This window comes from Candoia aspera, chromosome 3, assembly GCF_035149785.1.
Source record: "Candoia aspera isolate rCanAsp1 chromosome 3, rCanAsp1.hap2, whole genome shotgun sequence".
Classification (NCBI taxonomy): Eukaryota; Metazoa; Chordata; class Lepidosauria; order Squamata; family Boidae; genus Candoia; species Candoia aspera.
The window spans coordinates 42,522,910-42,543,370 of record NC_086155.1 but is presented as its reverse complement, the minus strand read 5'-3'; the positions used below and the strand labels follow the sequence as shown (position 1 = coordinate 42,543,370).

At 38.5% G+C, this 20,461-nt stretch overlaps 1 protein-coding gene across 1 annotated transcript in view; it reads right to left on the bottom strand.

Moving 5' to 3' along the window:
• Positions 1-5,844: 5,844 nt before the first annotated feature.
• Positions 5,845-20,461, bottom strand: part of PLXNA2 (plexin A2) — a 483,155-nt gene continuing 468,538 nt past the window's right edge. Inside the window, exons 29-31 of the mRNA XM_063297455.1 lie at positions 11,089-11,301; positions 8,774-8,924; positions 5,845-6,307 (exon numbers count right to left, since the gene is read on the bottom strand). Coding sequence (XP_063153525.1) covers positions 6,212-6,307; positions 8,774-8,924; positions 11,089-11,301 — 460 coding nt within the window. The 3' untranslated portion in view covers positions 5,845-6,211. The remainder of the gene's footprint in view (positions 6,308-8,773; positions 8,925-11,088; positions 11,302-20,461) is intronic.

Sequence of the window (20,461 nt, the reverse complement as noted above, 5' to 3'; positions counted from 1 at the left end):
CAACTGTGAACTGGAAGGAACTCCTCAGCTTGATTTTTAGATCCCCTTTATGTTGTCCTAGGTTTGGCTGGCTTTGTTACTGGCTTGGGATTTGGGGATTTTCTGCCAAGAACGGGTGCCTCTGTCCTGAGCTGCTGTAGGGACTTAAATATCTCTCAGTCCCTTGGCTGGGATGCAAAAAGTTTGTTATGAGCTGCCAGCTGGCTGTTGGCACTTCTGGAGTTGGCATAGCTATAGAGCTGTGTCGCTCCACTCAGCTTTTGGCTGCTTACACATTTCAATCCATGCCCAATTTTTTTTTTTTTTTTGCATTGACAGTTGACTGCTGCACATGGCACCAAGCCAACTTTGTCCTGGTATTTCCTGCTTTCCTCCTCTTTTCTCCTGTCACCTTTCCTTTTCCCTCTTCCTAACATATGAACACAGTCTCTGAGAAGGCATTCTTCTTTTATAGTTGGAGATTCAGGGTGATCCAGTTAATTCAGCTGTTTCAAAGTTCTGGAAAGAAAGAAAAGAAAAAGGAAAGAAGGGCTTGTGCAGCCCACTATGAACCTCTCCTTTCATACTTTGGGAAATAAAAATAGTAATAAAAAATCTGCTAGGTTTTGAACTAGTTACATTCTACATGTCAGGCAAATGTTATAACCACCATGCTACTGAGATTCCTGTTTTTCAGCAGCTGCAGTAGACTTTATTGACCCAAATACAGGAAAGGAATTTTTGTTTTAAAGCTGATTATTGTCCCTGCATTTTAATGTACATTTTAATGCTATAATTTTGTCATATAAATTTACTTTGTATAGATATATTTTTGGGTCTATCTGTGTATATACACACAAACATATATTCCTAGGAAATTTCACATGTAGGAAGGAAAGCAAGTGATAATTGCTTTCCTGGAATGGTAAGTCTGGAGGGCAAAGCAGCAGCAGAATTGTCCAATGGGAGGCTGTGGTAGTGTACATTTGAGACTGAATCCTTTGCAAGCCTTTGCAAAGTATCTCAGTCCAGATAGGGATATCTACGCTATAATCAGCACAGAAGAAGAGCTCAGTTTAAACTCAAACGTACTATTTAGAAGTACTTTACAGAAATAGCCACTATTGAAAAGATTTTTTTTTAATGGCTTGGAATCTCTACAACCAGAATCACGTATCACAGTGGCCACTTTTCTTATGCTGTGACTTAAAGAGTACCAGCAACATGGAATGGGAGGATACTTTGATAAAAAGACCTAGAAGTTTTCCTAGATTTTCTGATAGGAAATCAAAAGGCATTCCATAGTGACAGGGATGCAATGAGCATTTGCCATTCTTCACCAGTACATTCTTTCTAAATAAGGCTAAGACTGTCACTATCCTGAATTAGAGAATTTGTAACTACTAATATCATCTATAAGGAAGAGAGAAACAGTTTAATTTCTAAGTTATTTTACCACTTCTATTGTTAATTTATTCTGAGTGCATCTATAGCACATTCAGCTGCTTACCCTTTTTTGTTGTTGTTTATTCATTTAGTCGCTTCCGACTCTTCGTGACTTCATGGATCAGCCCACGCCAGAACTTCCTGTTGGTCGTCAACACCCCCAGCTCCCCCAGTGACAAGTCCATCACCTCTAGAATATCATCTATCCATCTTGCCCTTGGTCGGCTCCTCTTCCTTTTGCCCTCCACTCTCCCTAGCATCAGCATCTTCTCCAGGGTGTCCTGTCTTCTCATTATGTGGCCAAAGTATTTCAGTTTTGCCTTTAGCTTACCCTTTTAGTTACCTTTTAATGGAACCTATTGAGCAAGAAGCTATATAAGTTAGAGAGATCTGCTGATCTGGCAGGTGAGGCTGCAGATTTTAGTACTAAGACAAAAGAAAAAATACAGAAGATGCAGACAAGTCTGCTAACATGATAAAGTTTTATAAAATAAAGGTCTTCAAAAGGAAATAAATATCTGATTAGCACATCACTATCTCCTTGCTTTAAGCTTTTTGATGGCTCTGGATAGCACTCATTAGTGAAAGCAAAAATGGAATTATTCAGAAAAGAAGTTTTAGACACAGAAATTCCAGGAGCGTAATCTCTAGCTTTGATGTAAAAAGACCTGAAATGGTGGACTGGGACTGACATATCAGGGGAAGATAGCAGGATAGGGAATGTCACCTAAAGCAATCATGATGGTTCTAAATGCTCAAGCCTTGTTGTTGTTCAAAGAAATGAGCACTTTAAACTTAGAAATCCTTGGGACAATATTTAGGTAAATGCCTGTAAATCTGGTCAGTCTTTACCAACTCTTGAGCATGGGTGGGCATGGTTCAGATTGGGAAGATTAAGGTCATGTAGCAGCAGTTTATACTGTTTATAGTCATGTAAATTAACCATGAAATGAAAGCCACACATTTGATTCCAAATTTGCTTTAGGATAAGTTATATCAAACTAGCATGCAAAAACTATTGGATGAAGTACGATTGCCTGGAGGATCCAGCCTTAGGAATAGATGTTACCCATCTGCAATGGAAAACCATGATTGTAGAAAGCAGTAGGTGCTGTTAGAGGACATAAGCAAGCAAATATACCTGAATCAACTTATTTGATTCCTGCTAACTCCATGAGGATTTATCCAATCCCTAACCTGTTCATTATTAATTTAAATAGACCGAGCAGGTCCAGCACTGATGGTACAGTCTAAATCAGGGTATCTATAGTAACAAATAATTGCTTTTAGATAATAGATCCAGTTGAGTTATCTCTTTTCCCATTTCTGACTAAAGGTGTAAGAAACTGCTATCTAGATACAGCCTTAGTCTGGAATATTGAAGCTTCATATCAGTAAAAGGTAATACAAATAAAAGTGCATGGAAGAAGCCTAAAGAGATTTAATTGTGAAATGCCTGCAACTGGGGAAGTGGAAGAGCCAGTTTGATCTAGTGGTTAAAGCTCCAGGCTAGAAACCAGGAGACTGTGAGTTCTAGTCCCACCTTAGGCCTGAAAGCTGGCTGGGTGACTTTGGGCCAGTCGCGCTCTCTCAGCCCTACTCACCTCACAAGGTGGTTGTGGTGCGGAAAACAGGAGGAAAAAGGAATATTAGGTATGGCCACCTTGAGTGATTTATAATAAAAAATAAAGGCAAGATAAAATAATAAAAGCGGGATAAAAAGTCTAAAAAAAAGTAGAAATTCAATTGATAAAAATGAACTGCTAAACTTTACCAATTAAGTTCAGGAATAAAAGAGACAATTCTTCCTTTGCAATCAAAGTCCCTCTCCTGCTAAAGGACATGGAGGTAATGCTTCTGAAAATATGCTGTCCTTCTGAGATATTTCCTGCATTCGGCTCCTGGTCTCTGCTCTTGCCAAGTCAGTGTAAATCAGACTTTTTTGGCTGCAAATCTTTGACTGCTGAGAATGTAAAAGGCTTTGGCTTATTGCACAAGGTCAGTCATTAGTATTTCTTTCAGGCTATTAAAAGGGCCCAGGGAAACTTATGGAAGTGAATTATCAAGGGGAAAAGGGGTTTGATACCACTTTAATGAATTACTGTATAATTAAAGCAGTAAGTTGGTCCTTTTGTTTACCCCTTTGCTGGCAGCATTCGGGATAATGATTAGGGGGATTCTCACAAAGTAAGCAATTCAGTTGAAGTATGTGGTACCAAACTCACCCACAGCTGTTTGTGGAAGCAATCTTTCCATTGCTGGGGTGGGGATGGGGGGGGAGGAATCAGAGTGGTATTTTTCTAGGACACATCTACATACCACAGGGAAAAATGGGTTTACTTTGTCAGGAACTATTTCCTCCTTCCTGATGTGGTGGCTAACCAGAGCACACTAGTATATGAAGCCCATTATAAAAGGGCTCCACACAATTAATTAGAAGCTGAGCTATGGTAATAAAGCAATAGCTATTCACCTCTGAAATAGATTTCCATGTGCATCAACTTGCTCTACGTGTATAGAGCAGTGTTTCTCAGCCTTGGCAACTTTAAGATGTGTGGACTTCAACTCCCAGAATTCCCCAGCCACCCATGCTGGCTGGGGAATTCTTGGAGTTGAAGTCCACACATCTTAAAGTTGCCAAGGTTGAGAAACACTGACATAGAGTAATAGATTTAGAGGCTTCCCCTCTGTAGATGTCCAGAAAGTCATTTTGGAAGATGGGGTCAACAGCTCAGCCACCCTCATGTTAATTGTTGTGGAGTTTCCTTCACGGATATCATGAATGAAGTCTGATGACAGCTGCCCTTTTCAGGCTGAATTCTCTTTCAGACCAGCATGGACATGGATCAGCAGCAAAAGCTTGGGTTCTTCTGACTTTTGAGATTTCCCTACATCAAACATTATAAAGTACTAGCTAATGGTTATTTCTGAAAACCTCCACTTCTAAAAACCCTTAAGATTTTAGAACTGGAGCCCTGACAAATTTTACCTGACAAGTGATAATATCCTCTAATTCCATTCGAAACAGCTCTAACCAAATTTTTCTTATGCTGAAAATGTGAAAAAATGTGGGTAGAATCATAGTGCAAGCCAAGGTGCCTGTCCCCAGACGCACCGAGAAAGCCATTTTGTTCTCTTCACTCCTGGGAACTGCACTCATGGGGCCAATATTCTGCCTTCCATTAGGTCTAATCACCTTGCCCTTCTTATCACTCCTCTTAACTGTAGCTTGCCCAAATGTCAATATTTATTACGGACAGAACTGTTTACAGCATCCCACCTGCTATTAGCACTCTTGAAAGGCCTTTGGTTTTTTTTTAATTTTTTTGTAAAGAGCAACGACAACTCACAGACATCACCAGCCTTCTACTGATCACTTAGAAATGGACTGCTAGGGTCAATTAAAAAACCTAATCTGAGACAAGACACATGGACACAGACAAGGCTACAGTAATTAGCCAGCATGTAGAGTGTGCCATTTCCTTTTTTCCAGAGGGAAGGTCCCCCTCACTTCCCTCTCCCAGGAGACATTGAAGTCTTATGCTTGACTTCTGTATGACCTTTCATAAGATGTGAGAAAAATGCAAATGCCATTTGTTCTGATTGCATAAGTGAATTCAAAGCAGGAAAGCAATAAATATGTCACCTCACTAGGTCTACACTGTTCAAGTACTGCTTGCTGTAAACACTTTTTTAACTGCAAAAAATCACGTAGTGACTAGGAAAAACAAACAACCCAAAAGCTAACTGATCAATCCACACTCTAAGCAACTAAGAAAGCCAATCAGTTTTTATATGAATTGCACCTACAAAAGTGCATAATGCACCAGTTTCATCTTAAACCATCACAACTTCCTTAGCTTCAAAAGGACCAGACATTCCTTAGAAACACAGCTGTCAGATACATAAAAACAGGAAGGAATCATTTCAATGAGGGGAGTCTTGTGGCAAAGTAGAAGAGGAATGAAGGACTTTCATAAAATCATAGTGTCCCTTCAATGGTAAATAAGGAGTATTAAAAAAATATCAGTACTCTATAAATACATAGTTGAAGCTGGATTTCAGCACAGATGATTTGAATGACCAGATGGCTTTTCCACTCATATACATTCCTGCTGAACGACTCTCGCAGATACTGAGTGCTGGGCTTTCCTTCCCAACTGCACTATTTAAAACATTTGGTGCAAATTTGTGCTCGTGGGCATATTTTTTAAGTTCCCAGGCAGAGGAATGGTGGAGGTTTTTTTTTTTAAACATTCCCTCAGATACGAGAATCTACTTGCAAACCATCCATCTGAGCCACGAACAAGGTCTCCTGTGATGGGAGGGGCAATGTGCAGTGGAATCTTCAACAAGACATAGCCACTGTGTTTTTGTTACCTTTACGTTTTTCTTCTCTCTTTTATTTTTCTTAAAAAAAAAGGAAAACCTTTAAATAGTGTTTTTGTTATCTCTTAATATACATCAAACAACTTTCATGCAAAGCAGCAGTCATGGAGAAGCCTAAGCTTCCAAAGACCTTCAAGGTTACAGCATGAATTGCTGAACGTCTTGATAAATCCAACTGGTATTTGAGATGCACAGCTGCTGTTTTTTCCCTTCCTCCTTTCAACTGGAATTTGGTGAGTTTTGAGCTAAGAATCTGGGGCAACTTTTGCTTCTTTTTGGAGGTTCTTGTAGTACTTCAGGTATGTTCCTTGTGGCCTCCTTGCTGGATTCCTTCTTAATTCCCCAAAGTCTTTGCAATCACTCCTTATGTTTTTCCTAGGAGTTCCTGCTCCTTTCTTCAGCTCTCCATAGACATGGCACCAATAAGCTGCTCTACTTTGTATGCCAAGCGCTGCCGGCGCGCCTGCTCATCCTGCTCTAGAGCCCCAATGATCTGGAACCAAAATCAATAGAAACATTTTAGAAATGACAGAAACGAATAAGAATGAATTGGGTTTAGATGGACTAAAAGGCAAAGGAAGCAACAATTGATACAAAGAAATGGTCTTAGAAATTCATGGTAATTTCCTTGTCTATATAATATACATTGATAAGAACACAATGCATAGGAGTGATACTCTGAAATGTTAGCCTCATGGTTGTCTTAATACTTACAGTAAATCTGTGAATGAGAATACATAAGGGTCTCTAGAATGTTTATATAAGAAGTAAAATGATAATATAGAACTGTTAGCCAATACCCAGTCTTTTACTATAGCTCTACTTTCTAGAGAAAATGTAAGAAATGAAAGGAAACACAGAATTTCATTCTGCTTATAAACCCCTCCTTATTTCTGAGTTACCATGTTGGCTCACACTGCCAGCAAAAGGTGCAATTATATTCTGGAGGCTACATTTCCTGTACATTTAGCAAATGGCTGCTGTACTATACCATGTATTTATACATGCATTTGAAAGACAAAAGCCTTGCCTTTAAAGGTTGTAACTGCAAAATAGGCATTTCTTAACACTGCAAATTAAAGGGTTGAACAGATGGTAGGGACCTAGGTTTCAAGTGATGCAGCCATCAGAAGAGAGCATGTATTAATAGTAATATTTTGTAAAATATATAGGATTTGATTGTGCCATGCCATTTGTTTCTGGGAACACTGCATATGGTCAGACAACCAGAGAGATTTTTGCAGGCATTCAGAAAGTAATACAAATGTTCAATAACAACAACTAAAATAGCCCCATCTTCTGCTTTATCTAAAGACTGCCCTAATCACTTAATGATGAAAAGTTATTACTGTACTAGGGATATTTTGCAAGCAAATTCTCTTAATATATTCCTTTTATAGGCTTTATTTCATGATATCCATCCTTTTTATATGCCAATTTTGAGCAGAGAGCAACATAGCAAAATTTGGAGAAGTGTGAAAAATGAAATAAATTGAATTTTGGCTTGCTTATTAGTTTGGAACATGTGAATTAAATTAGTTAATTGATTTGGTTTGCCTTTTAGTATTTCCTTCCCATCCCTAGCCATTAGTAATTTCATTCTGTTTGAAATAAATATTGGACAATGGCCAAGATAATATAATGAAACAACACAACACAAAAATAAGTAAAAAAAGATTATATTCCTAACATAAGTCACTCTGTTTGTTTATTTAGTAAGATGCTTGTTTTTAATAAACAATAGCAAGAGGATTCATAAGCCCAATTTTAGGATAAGAGACTAGGTCATCACATATCTGTGTCCACAATAAACTAAAGGCTTAATTCATTGTGAATTCACACAATTGTTCCTCTATTCTTACTTTTCTTTTACTTTTACTAAAGTACTTTAATATGCCCAGGCTGTGATAAATAAAAACTCATTGTGGTGAACATCAGTCCTTCATATTTTGTAGTATACTTGTATTTTTGTGTTATGCATTCATTTTATGGTTACAAACTGTTCTGAAAATAAATTGGAATTATTTTCCTAACTGTCTGCCTCTCAAGTGGGCATTATAAGCTTTAGCCAGCTGTATTTGAAAAGAAGGGTACTTTCAAAAGTATACTATGAGGCTGTGTCCTATACTGACAGAACTGCGCTATTCTTAGTCCTAGCTAGCAGTTTGAGTCATTCATGGCATCAGCATGGAAGCAGAAGCTAGTGTAAAGTTAGTCTGTGCTGGAGAGGGGAGTCCTTGACTTGTGTGCTGCCTGTAGCACTGAATCCTTCTTTTGTGGTTCTCCAAACCCAGCAAGATAAGCAATTTGCTGCCAGACTTCAATAGTGCAAATAATGGTGGCTTAATCTTCCAGCAATTTTTGGTGATAAATTAAGAAAAATAGGTGCATTATTTCTCCAGTTGGTTTAGCGCACAGAGGGCCTTTGGGGTTTGATTTGAGTTTATTCTGTCCTGCTGTGAGAACGTCTGGTTGTTATTAGGTGCTGTTCCTTGGGCTTTGATATAATTGTTATTATGTTGTTTTATTGTTTTAATATTGTTACTGGGTTGAGGAATGTCAGCTGCATAGAGTTACGCACTATTGGAGTGGCAAGGAGAGAGGGAGGGAGGGAGGGAGGGAGGATCAAAATAAAAAGGGAGATTGAACTATCTTCCTCTAACTGTAGAAAGACTGTCTAGCCCTGATCTAGATTATAATGAGTTCCAAAAGCAAACGAAGTCAGGAAGCCCACAAAGTTCAACAATGAAATAGGCTGCAGGTTACAAATAGCATGAACCCAGAAAGCCATAATTAGGGAATATGAGGACAACACATGGGGTGAGAACCTTAAAGCCCTCCTGCCAAGATATTTAATGTATCTTGTAGATTGAAGACACATAGATTGTTTATGGCAATATTTATGCAGTGAAGTGTTTAATCAACAAATTTGTTCTGTTTGAAGACAGAAGTTTCTCACCTCCTCACTGTATTTGCTGACATAGGAGTATATTTCATTGAGTGCACTCAGCATGTTGAAATCAACATAGTGTAGACGTGACTGTTCTGCGAGGTAGGCATTCATGTCCTGGTCACTGATGGCTGGGAGTTTTGCAATATCTGCATAATACCTGCAAAGTAATGGAAATAATGGTTCAGAAACAGAACTGAATACTTCTAGCACAAATATTTGAGAGAAAAAAGAAGCAATCAGGTATGAATTGGGTTGAACCCACAAGTTATTTCTGCAGGAAAATTGTGCAACAGAAAGGTTAGAATGAACAAAGCATCAGGATGATTTTGTAGGATATGGGATGAACCTTTAAGTGAAATACATTCTTTTCCTACTAAGCTCATGCCATAATAAATGCACAATCTTTAAATGACAGAAGAACCTATTAGTAATGTATAGTACCATGTACATATACATGTAGAATGTATATTTGTGATAAAAGGATAACAAATAACCAATTCCATGTATAAAGCACTTCTGTAGTTGGATAGGAGGAAGCCCAGTAATAAAGCTAAAAACTAGATCTAGTTAAAAGTACAGAAAGACTTATGTGAGGAAGCAAAAGATGACAGCTGGAGCTGACAAATGACAATAATAATTTGTTTATGCTTTTCTATTTGATATTGTTTTTGCTGTAACACTGATGTTATTTTATTTTTCAGTAAATTTTATTATCTGGACCCCTTCCAGTTAGGGTTTAGATCTGGATACAGTAATGAGATTGTTTTGATTGCATTTGTTGATGGCTTCTGGTTGGATAAGGATGGCAGTGGTGCATTCATCCTCACCCTCCTTGAGTAACTTCTGATACCATCAGTAATGGTATAATTCTGGATCTTCTGAATGAACACAGTGGTTGGAAGTGGGGGACATGTCATTGTTGTGGTTTTCTTCTTTCCTCCAGGGTTGACCCCAGTAAGTTTTGGCTGGGGGAGGTCTAGACTGAAGACCCTGCTTTGTGGGATTCCACAAAGCAGGGATCCGTGCTTTATTCTCTCTCCATTTCTATTTAATATCTACATGAAGCCATTGCGTGAGGTGATATGATGACAGGAAGTCAGGTAATATCAGTATGCTGATGATACTCAAGTATATATCTCTATCCCGGGCTGACCAAGTGATGCTGTCAAGATTCTTTCTTGGTATCTGAATGCAGTAGGGGTCTGGATGGGGATGAATAGGCTCAGGCTCAATCATAGCAAAACTGGACCACCTCCACCACCTGAGGACTTAATATCTTTAGTTCTAAATGGGTTAGTACTCCCCCAGATGATGCTGGTGTTAGGAGATCCTCCTAGGCTCTTGTCTACTGCTTGGAGACCTGGTGGCAGCTGTGGCTAGGAAGATCTTTGCACAGATCCATCTTGTGCACCAATTATGCCACTCCTAGACTGGGAGGCCCTATTCATGGTCACTCATGCTTTTGGCTCCTCTGGTCTGGACTATTGCAATAAGCTCTACATGGGACTGCCTTTAAAGATCACTTAGAAGCTACAGCTGGTCCAGAATACAGTAGCACGGGTAGTTATGGGCACACTTTGGTATGCCCATGTAACATCCCTAATTCCTAAGCTGTACTGGCTCCCTTCTAGTTGCAAGTCAAGATTCTGGTTGTCACCTATAAAGCATTTCATGACACAGGGCTGGGTTATGCATGTGGCTACCTGTCTCCAATTATTTCTGACCACAACACAAGATTTGACAGGGTGATGCAATTCAAGAAACATACCTTCTCTGTCATGGCACCTGTCCTATGGAACAGCAGACCCTCCAAGGTTTGGATGGCCACAAGCCTGCTGGTCTTTCATATGGTGTTAAGGACCTGGTTCATCCCCTCAGCTGGGGGCCAGGATGTTGGGTGGACCTGTCTTTGGTGACTGATGGTGTGGCTTATGTGTCACTCTGTGATGTGTTGTTTTAATTTTTAAAATTATTCATAGTCATTTTTAATGGATTGTTAGCAACCCAGAATCATATGGCAAGCTGGCAGCTAAATAAATTAAATAAATAATAAAATCTGTTATATATATTGTACATATAGACATGCACAGAAACAAGAACATTAATGGAAATGGTTTTGGGATTCATGCTGCAATTGTTTCGGAATCTGTAAATGGATCCTTAATACTGACCTTTATGAGTAAGGAAGAAAACACAACTGCCACTCTGAATGCCACCCAAGCGCACAATGAAATGGCACTAAACTCAGGAACTGCAAGCTTGGGGAAGCATAGCTGAAGAGTCTTGCCATGCAGCACATACCTTCTATTTTGAATACTGACCTTTCTACCCAACTTTTATAGCTGGGTATATCCTTGGCATACAGCAGCTTATTGGAGGGGGAATCCTTGCCCAGACGATGCTCTGAGGTGGAACATGAATCCATAAAAGTCTGAGCTACGACTGAGAGGCAGGCATCAGTGATACTTCCCTTGTGGATGTCAAAGACGAACTGTGGATTTTTAATTACGTTCACCCAGAAGCGAAGAGGAAGACTGTATGACATAAATATGCATTGTAAATTTAAAAACAGCAGCACACTTCTCCAATCATAGCTTTCCTTTTTTCTTTCCACAAAAATGTTACATAAGAATAGTAGTAGTAATAGTAGTAATGAGTAATGTAGTAATCATAACAGTGTTTGGCAACGAAGGTGAGTTTTTAACCATCTTTAGCGTTATACTCCAGCCAAGCTGAATATCCTCTTCCTATACACTGTTAAAATCAGGATACAGAATTATGATGGAGCTATTGGATTTGAATTCATTGGGTTATTCGGGTTAGAGGCCTAACCAAAGAGGGGATTCTTTCTGACTTTCTGTCAGTTGAGATAATCCCATTTTCCCCCTTGAATGTCTTGTTCTACGCTTGCTCTCCATATGTCTCTTTACAGTAGTGTGTTCCAACCTAAATATTTTCAGTGATGATCTTTTTTCTAATTGTTCCCCTCTTCTTTTTAATCTTAAGATGGAAGACACTCTTCACTCGTTGTGCTTGGCAGGTACCATGGTCGAATGTTTACCAAAGATGGGAAAAGGGATGGAAAAAAAAATAGGACATGCAAATGATATAGAAAGGCAATGGGTAGTACAGTAATGGGTAGTAAGGTAACCTATCACTAGATGCCACTGGATGTCTCTTTTGCCCATAAATACCAATATTATGCTCTGAGGGGAAAAGTAGCCCAAACCCTGAAGATGTTCTCTGTGTAATATAAAATCCAGGATAACTAGCAACAGAAAGAGAGCTATGCATATGGGTGATGCAACACATTTTTATTTCTGTTTTCCAGGGCTGGGAAATAAAACCAGCATTGTCAAAGATGCCAATTGCTTTGAATAGAGTGTTGTAAAGCTTGCTGTAAATATAAATCAAAAAGTAAAATCAGATACCTTCAATTTTCTCTGTAAGCCAAAGAAAAATATCTCTATCCTACCCTAATCAACAGCAAACCAGAAAAGCATCTTTTTCGTCTTTTGATTTCTCTATCCTTGCTAGTTAAAACTCTGCTTCACTGAAGACCCAGACACCAGGAAATTGAGGAAATGCAATTTTCCGAGGCTCCGGATACCTTGATTGCTGTTTTTGCAGCATTCTAGGCATGAGTTGTGGAGGAGGTAGTCTAGATCAGTAATAACATGCAGAAGTTGCTAAAATCAGTTGCTGGCATTTCCAATTAGACTGTGTTGCAGCTGATGTGAAAAATCTCTGCTTTATACTCTGGGCAGCTGCTGCATGTCAAAATATAGAGTTTGGAGCTAAATAAGCAAGCAGACTGACCTCATATACAAAAAAAGTTTTCCCTCTTTCTGGTTTTCTGAGATTCTGCATATCTTTACCACTGATTGTTATCAGAGCTTCATGTCAGTCCTATGATATATAAAGAGAGCCTGAATGAACAAACTACACCAATGTTTTGTGCTGTTTCATAAACAAAGTAATTCAACCTACAAGGTGCCAGTGCAAACAAGTAATGGTCCCATTAAATTCAGTAACTGGTTGAAGTACCTGTAAGTGCCATTAGTGGAACCAAGCACTTCTTGTAATTGGTGATCAGTCTCTCACATCACAACTGTAGGAAGACCACTAATTTGGGGATGCTTTCCTGCCTCAGGACTTGGACAATTGGGGCATCGCAATCTCCATTCTTGACAGTTGATATGAAATTCTTATTGTGGAGTGTAATGTTTGGTTTATTGACTATCTTCTTAGCTCCAAAAGTTTCAGTTTTAACTTATCTGCTTATAGAACATCCCTATGGAAATCTGGAAGGAGATTCTGATGCTTTGGGGAAAATTTGACACAAGCATCAAAGTTCTTAATGAGCAATGGGTTCTGCCTTACTATTCTCCCATGAAGCTCATTTTTTCCCAGTGGGGGCCTTTTTTGGATAAATACTGAGGCAACAGAGGTCTGCAGATCTCTGGAAATTTTTTTTTTTTTTTTTTAAATGACTTCCTGACATGATTTTCACAGAATAGTCATTCTTGGGAAGATTCTCCATTGTTCCAAATCTTCTCTGTTTCACGACAGTTCTGACAGTGGTTTGGCTGAGCCTCAGAGCTTTGAAAATGCTTTTGCAATCCTTTCCAGGTTGATAAGCATACATGACATTTTTACAGAGGTCTTCAGAAATTTCTTTTGAACAGGGCATGATGTATCTCTAGAATCAGCATGATAAGGACTTCCCTGTGATATCTGTGAGATGTACATAAGGGAAGACTCACCCAACTCAGACTGTTTAATGAAGTACTCACATAACTGGCCCTAGTTAGCTCTTTAACAGAACTTAGTGAACTAGAGGGGAATTATTTTTTCACACTGGTATCTCATTTATTGGATGTTTTTGTTTATGAAATAAATGAATCAAGCACCAAACTTTTATGTTCTCTATTCACTCAGACTCCTTTATATATTAGTGAACTGAGATAACATTCAATGGCAAAGAAAGTGTACAAATACTTTTTCACACAGCTGAGTATGGAGGTTCCTACGCCATCTCTCTTCTGCTGATACATCAACTGTAAGAGAGTATGAGCACTCACAGAGAAAGAAGTGCTGGACTAATGTTTTCCCTATGGTGTAATCTGAGAGCTGAGGTGTTTCTGTGTCCAGTTTTTCATCATAAATTGGGCTTGAGAAAAATATGCTGGTCTTAATTTTATTTATTTGTAGAATTTATATCCCACATTACATTGGTATATTTCCAACATGAAAAATAGTATTGCTTTTTTTAAAATAGAAAGTTTAGACCAGGTATAAACTAAACCATATATTGGACTGCTGGGGAAGCAATGGAGAACATGGTGGAATGAGGAGCCGGTGAATGAACCGGCTTCTTGGAATTCCACTCTGGGCAAGGAGAGGACTCGGGATCGCCCACAAGTGTTCCAAACAGTAGCTCCACATGAGGATACTGTAAGACAGCAGTCTCTGGTGGGTTTAGAGCTCTGGGAGCTGGGGGATCACCATCTTCGCCCTGGAAATTGCTTGTTAACGGCTTTTTGGATATTAGGAACCTTCAGAATAGCAAGTTGCATTACACCAGGTGAGTCTCCTTCAGTCCCTAGCAAAATATGTTTTGTGCAAGTTTAAGGACTTAAAAACATTCTTATTTTGGAATAAACAGCAAAAGGGTGATTAGAACATTGATTTTGGAAATTCAGATAGATTTTATTACAGGAATCCTTCCTGTGGGAAAATGTTGTTTAGAATTGTTATCTATATATAACAAATTCGACCCACTAATACAGAATGGAGCAAAATACTTTGGATGAATTCAAGGAAATTTGGTAACAACAGACTCAGAAGTTAATCTTAAAATTGTCTGCTATTTCTAAACTGGATTTAAAAGAGGTTATAGAAGAGGAACAAGTTTTACTGGACAGGACTGAGACTGAGTCTGATTTGAATGTGGATTTAAAAATGACAGGCTATAAGAATGATATGAAAAAAGATGTTACACTGGATTTACAAATGAAACTGGCTGATGTTTTAATAATTAAAGGGGAGATACAAATAACAAACCAGAAGAGTTACTTGGATAATTTTCTTATTCTGGATTTACAAAAGAGACAAAGTTTTGAAGGATGTTCTGAGAAAAGACAAAGAGAACATGAAAAGAAATCAAGTTCTGGGACACTATTTAAAGGGATTAAAGATCAAGACTGTTAAAAGCAAAGGGAAGGAATACAAGTTGGTTTATTTGATCAAGGTTAAAATCTATATGTTGTTGTTTTGGTAAAACTTAATGGATTTTTGCTGAGAGGACCAAATGACAAGGCTTTAAAGATTTGTTTATAGACAAGAGATGAGATATAGAAAGAAGAGATCTTTTGTTGTATTATCAGAGAAGGTGATAAGTTACTGAAATTGTTTGTACTTGTTCTGATCGAAGGGGAGTCGTTTCTTTATATAACTCTTTTCTTTTTTACTATATTTTTCTTTTCTATTTTTCTGTTTATTTTTTTCCTGCAGTTTTTCCTTTTCCTTTTTATTCTTTTATATTTATATATTTAGTTTGTATTAGTTTTTTATCTTTGTAACCATAAACTTCAATACAAATTATTATACCCCCTCCCCCAACAAAATGAACCTAAACCCTATGTTTACCCAAAGAGATTTTGGTTCTGGATTTCCTTTGTACTGAAGTCAGCTGATCCACTGTGTGAATATGGAAGTTAGAAAACATGTACTCAGCACCACACACCTTGAAGAAATATGGCTGGCCGCTTGACTCCTATGCAGTATTTTATTAAGACTGTTACTTTGGGGCAGTACCTTATTTTCCTAATACTGATTGCAGACAGATTTCTTTTTAATGTGTGCATGGAGATATGCAACACTGAGGAAAAAAATCAGTCAAATTCTTTGAAGAGCCTTCCCATAATCCATGTGGCAGATTGGCACCTGCCATTTGTACAATGCAAGTCTTAGGCTACTTATAGCTATTTTCTTAGTGTTTGGCCATGTCTTTCTGTCCAAAAAGCACAGGAAAACTTCTTGAGAAGATACTAGAAACTGGTCTTTTAAAATCAGGCATCAGCAACCAGAATTGAACCATGATTCATCTTTTTTGTAATGAAGTACAAAAAGCTGTATTTTACTGCTACCTTTCATCTAGACTGAATAAAACAGTAAACTATATTGTAGTCAGGTGAACTGTCATGAATGTGTACCCAATGCTAGCTAGATGCTTCTGCTGTGCAAACTTACTTGGATTGTGTCCAGTGAGCTTTCTGCATTCTGCTGAAGTGTGTAATTCCCGATGAATTATTACACTTTTTTTCATTCAACATTAGCCCTGCCTGACCTTCAGTTGCCAGCAAAACACCTTATTCTCTATGGGGCTTTGATGTGTTATTTTTGTCCATCCAGTGGCAGTACAGAGAAAAAAAAATGTTTTGCAGAAAGAAGAAGAGAAAGAGAACACAAGCTATCTTTTGAAAGAGTAAATTCTGTTGCACAGGGGCAAATGGTTGCTGATAGGGAAAAATGCAGGCAAAACATTCCTTTTCTCGTTCCTCACCTGTCCAAGGCTGGCAAAAAGAGGGAATGTGCCTACTCTTGCTCCTACCTCAAATAACTACTTTATATTAACCAGCTTTCCAATTTAGCAAATGTAACATTTCTCTTTAAGTGTTTTGTATGCAGGAGATGCTCACGATCATAATTTCCCAATCAAATCAACATTTCATAAATATGAGGAGTTGAATATAAAAGATATGGAATGGTCATATGTGGGTTAATATAATTTAAAATGTTAAATACATATATTAAAACAACTGTAACTTTTGCATATTAACTGAAAAATTGAATCAAAATATAAGTAGTATGGACTGGAAACAGAGATGTATTAATTCCTTAGGTTTAACCCCTGGCATTTCCAGTTAAAGGATAGCCTACAGGTAGATATAAATTGATGAATTTAAGACCATTGAAAACAAGTTATGACTTAAGTCCAGTATTTCAACAAGAATTGAGTTTAATGAACTTGGTTTGGATCCTATCCAAAGCACCTTAGTTTGTTGGAAGTAAAGCTTCTCTTTCTCCAGTCCAGATTATTTTTCAGCTGATACACAGAGAAACTGACAACAGTTGAGAAGTTCTCTGTATTAAAGGCCTCTATTGTCTGGCAGCCATGGAAGTAGAAGGGAAATCTAAGCTCATCAGTACCACTTGTTACTAAATGTCATTTATTCAGGATTCCAACATTTTATCTCAAAAACCCATTCCCTAAAGCTTCTGCTAAATTGTTTTTAGCTCCCTACAGCCTTAGCAGGCAATTTGGCTTTGACAGACCAGATGATTAGAGGCTTTTTAAACCACAAGGAATTTACATGTGTGGTTTATCCACAGACACACACACATCTGGTTGCCATTTTTATGAGTATTTATCCTCTGTGCACAGCCAATTTCTAACCTGGGGAACTTTTAATCCTAAAGTAACAGCCAAGAGAAAGATGCAAAAGCAGCAATTGTTCTAAAAATTCAGAATACAAACTGCTGCTTTGAAGTTATACTTGGCTTGAGCACAAGTTTATATACAATATCTGGACTGGACATCTTCAAAAACATCTGGGAAATAGATACCTAAACAATCACTTATATATAGCTACTCAACTGAAAGCAGATACAAGTAGCCACAATTCTCTATCTGGGTTCTCCTTCTTTAGTTATTGCATTTCTGATAGCACCTTGTAAATTCTACTTTGCTCAAGTGCTAGAAACAAAGCATTATACAAAAGAAGGTATTCAGATGGTATCTCAATTATTTTTAAGGCTTTAGGGATTTGGAAAAACCAAGACCAATCCAAGGAGAGCTCCCTGACTCATCTAACTGAAAACTGGTTGTCTTTGATACAAACTATGAAAGCCTTGTGCCATTTAGGAGCAATTTGTTCATCCTGGCTTTTCCCCCAAGGCTTCCACCTGGTATAAGAAGGCTAGCTCATGAAATTCGTAGAAATTTAGCTGAATTCTACTTTCAATATGTGTGTATATTGCCTAAATGTTGGCTTTCTACACCTACTCTTGTCTTGTCTAATGCCTCTTTTCACTAACCAGGTTGAACACTGCTTTTTCTCTTTAGACCTACTCCATTGTTTAAGTAATAAAGATTGCATTTATAATTCAACAGTCTGAAAGTACATCATTCAATCACGTCTAGATGCGATAACACTTTCAATTGAATAATTAATAAGTGCAGAATAATTAATGAGAAAATGGCATGAATCAATCTCAAGCCTCGGTTTGAAAATAAATGGTTATGTAGCAAGGGACTTCAAATTTTAAAGTTTTTCAAATTATTCTCTACCTGCTTAATGAAAATCTTGTGCATTCTCTGAAGCCTTACAGTAGGATTTATCACTGTCAAGAACAAAGTGTTCATGAAGGCCACTCAGATAGGGTTATCTGCTTAGAGGAACAATATGTGTGTCCTATAGAGTATACAGAGAACCTCAGAACTGAGACTCTGAGGCTTTGTATTTAAAAGCCATTAATAATTGAGTTATTATCCCCTTTCCGAAGGGACGCGGTGGCGCTGCGGGTTAAACCGCTGAGCTGTCGATCGGAAGGTCGGCGGTTCGAAACCGCGCGGCGGGGTGAGCTCCCGTTGTTAATCCCAGCTCCTGCTCACCTAGCAGTTCGAAAACATGCAAATGTGAGTAGATCAATAGGTACCGCTTCGGCGGGAAGGTAACGGCGTTCCGAGTCGTCATGCTGGCCACATGACCCGGAAGTGTCTATGACAACGCCGGCTCCAAGGCTTAGAAACGGAGATGAGCACCGCCCCCTAGAGTCGGATTCGACTGGACTTTACGTCAAGGGAAACCTTTACCTTTACCTTTATCCCCTTTCCAGGCTAGTTGCTGACTAAAATTATCACCGTTGCATCAAATGAGGTAAGCCATTATCATCTTAGACCATTACAAGTCAATCAGATTTTGGCATTAGGATGCTGAGTTGTGGCCATGTGAGTGCTATACTAGAGAGCAAAAATGGGAAAAACAAACCTATTACCAACAGATATTTTCTGTATCTTTAGTAGCATGGATGATGAGAAGTAATATAACATAACATTTAGTAGATGTTTTTCAGGCTCTCTTTATAAATTGATCATGCCATGTAAAAGAAACTTGCTATGCTCAAAGTTGGCACAAGACTGCCTAGATATAATTTGTGTTATTATCTGGAGAAAGCAGATGGTGCTAAACTGTAAACTGACTACCTAGGAAATAACAGAGAAAAAAATGAACAATAAAAGTGTCAGCAACTGCCTGGTTAGAAAGGGAACTGGGTACAATAAAAATCTTTCTTTTTCCAGAAGTAATAGAAGAAAAATGTTCAAGAAACACCTTATTTGTTTCACTGATTTTTTTTTTGTTAAGCTTGAAAAACTGTTTAGAAATACAGTATCTCATACTAGAACTGGAATTCTAGTATGTGAATTTGAAATGACCTATTTCAGTACAGGTTGATTAAGAATGCCCAGTTACATCCAGTGGGATCTATTCTACCCAGTGATGTGCTGGAGCTGACTTATACCAGCTTGTGAGAACCAATTATTAAATTTTCAGGACTTTTGTGAGCTGGTTGAATGCTGAGCTGAGCTGCAACTCCTTAGCAACTGTGGCTAGTGGTGTGGTGCAGCAATAGCAAGGGCAATTCATCAGCACACCACTGATTCTGCCTTAGTTTAGTTCAACTTGGTTTATCTCAAGCAAAATTCAGATGCAACTGGTTATGGTCATTCTTGCCAGTCACTTCACAGCTTGACTATTGAAATGTACTCTACATGGGGCTGCCCTTGAAGACCACTCAGAAGCTTCAAGTGGCCCAGAATGCAGCAGGGTAGACAGTGATGGACATACCTTGGTGTGCCCATGTGACACCTCTGCTTTGTGAGTTGCACTGGTTACTGACATGCTTCCAGGTATGATTCAACCTGCTGGTTATGATTTATAAAGCCCTACGATACAGGGCCTGGTTACTTAAGGGACCACCTATCTCCTATGGTATCAGTCTGCTTGGTTCAATCCAACTGGGTTGGTGTGCTCCAGGTCCCTTCAATTAAACAATGTCTTCTATTGGGACCCAGGAAATGTGTTTTCTCTGTCATGGCTCCTGCCCTCTAGAATGAGGCTCCCCCTGATATCTGTGTGGCTCCCACCCTGATGGCATTCTGGAAAGCCTTAAAGACCTGGCTGTTCTTCCAGGCCTCGGGTTAGGGTGCTTGGGGCCCTGGTTGGATTGTTTGAGGGTATGGATGTGGTTAGCTAGACTCACCGTTGGTTCTTGTTTTTTAAAAAATTCTTTCTTATTTCTTTTATGATTATTGTACTGTATTTTCTATTCTACTGGTTTTATTGTATGCTGCCCAGAGTCAGTTGAATAGTGCCTAAATTGAATTAAGTTTCTCTGATGCTTCACATTTGGAGTAAAGAAAGCAGATGTTCGGAGATTACAATTTTACATAAGAAAGGCAATTGCTTTAAGGGAGATTCTGCTCCTTGAACATCCTCAGCAGCATTTTATAAGCTTCTATAAGCTGCCATTGGTACAAATTGTCATTACGTCCCTGAAACTGAAAAACACTGGAGCAGTTTCTCAAAGCGGGACTAAGATTACATATGGATGATGGCTTCTACAAGC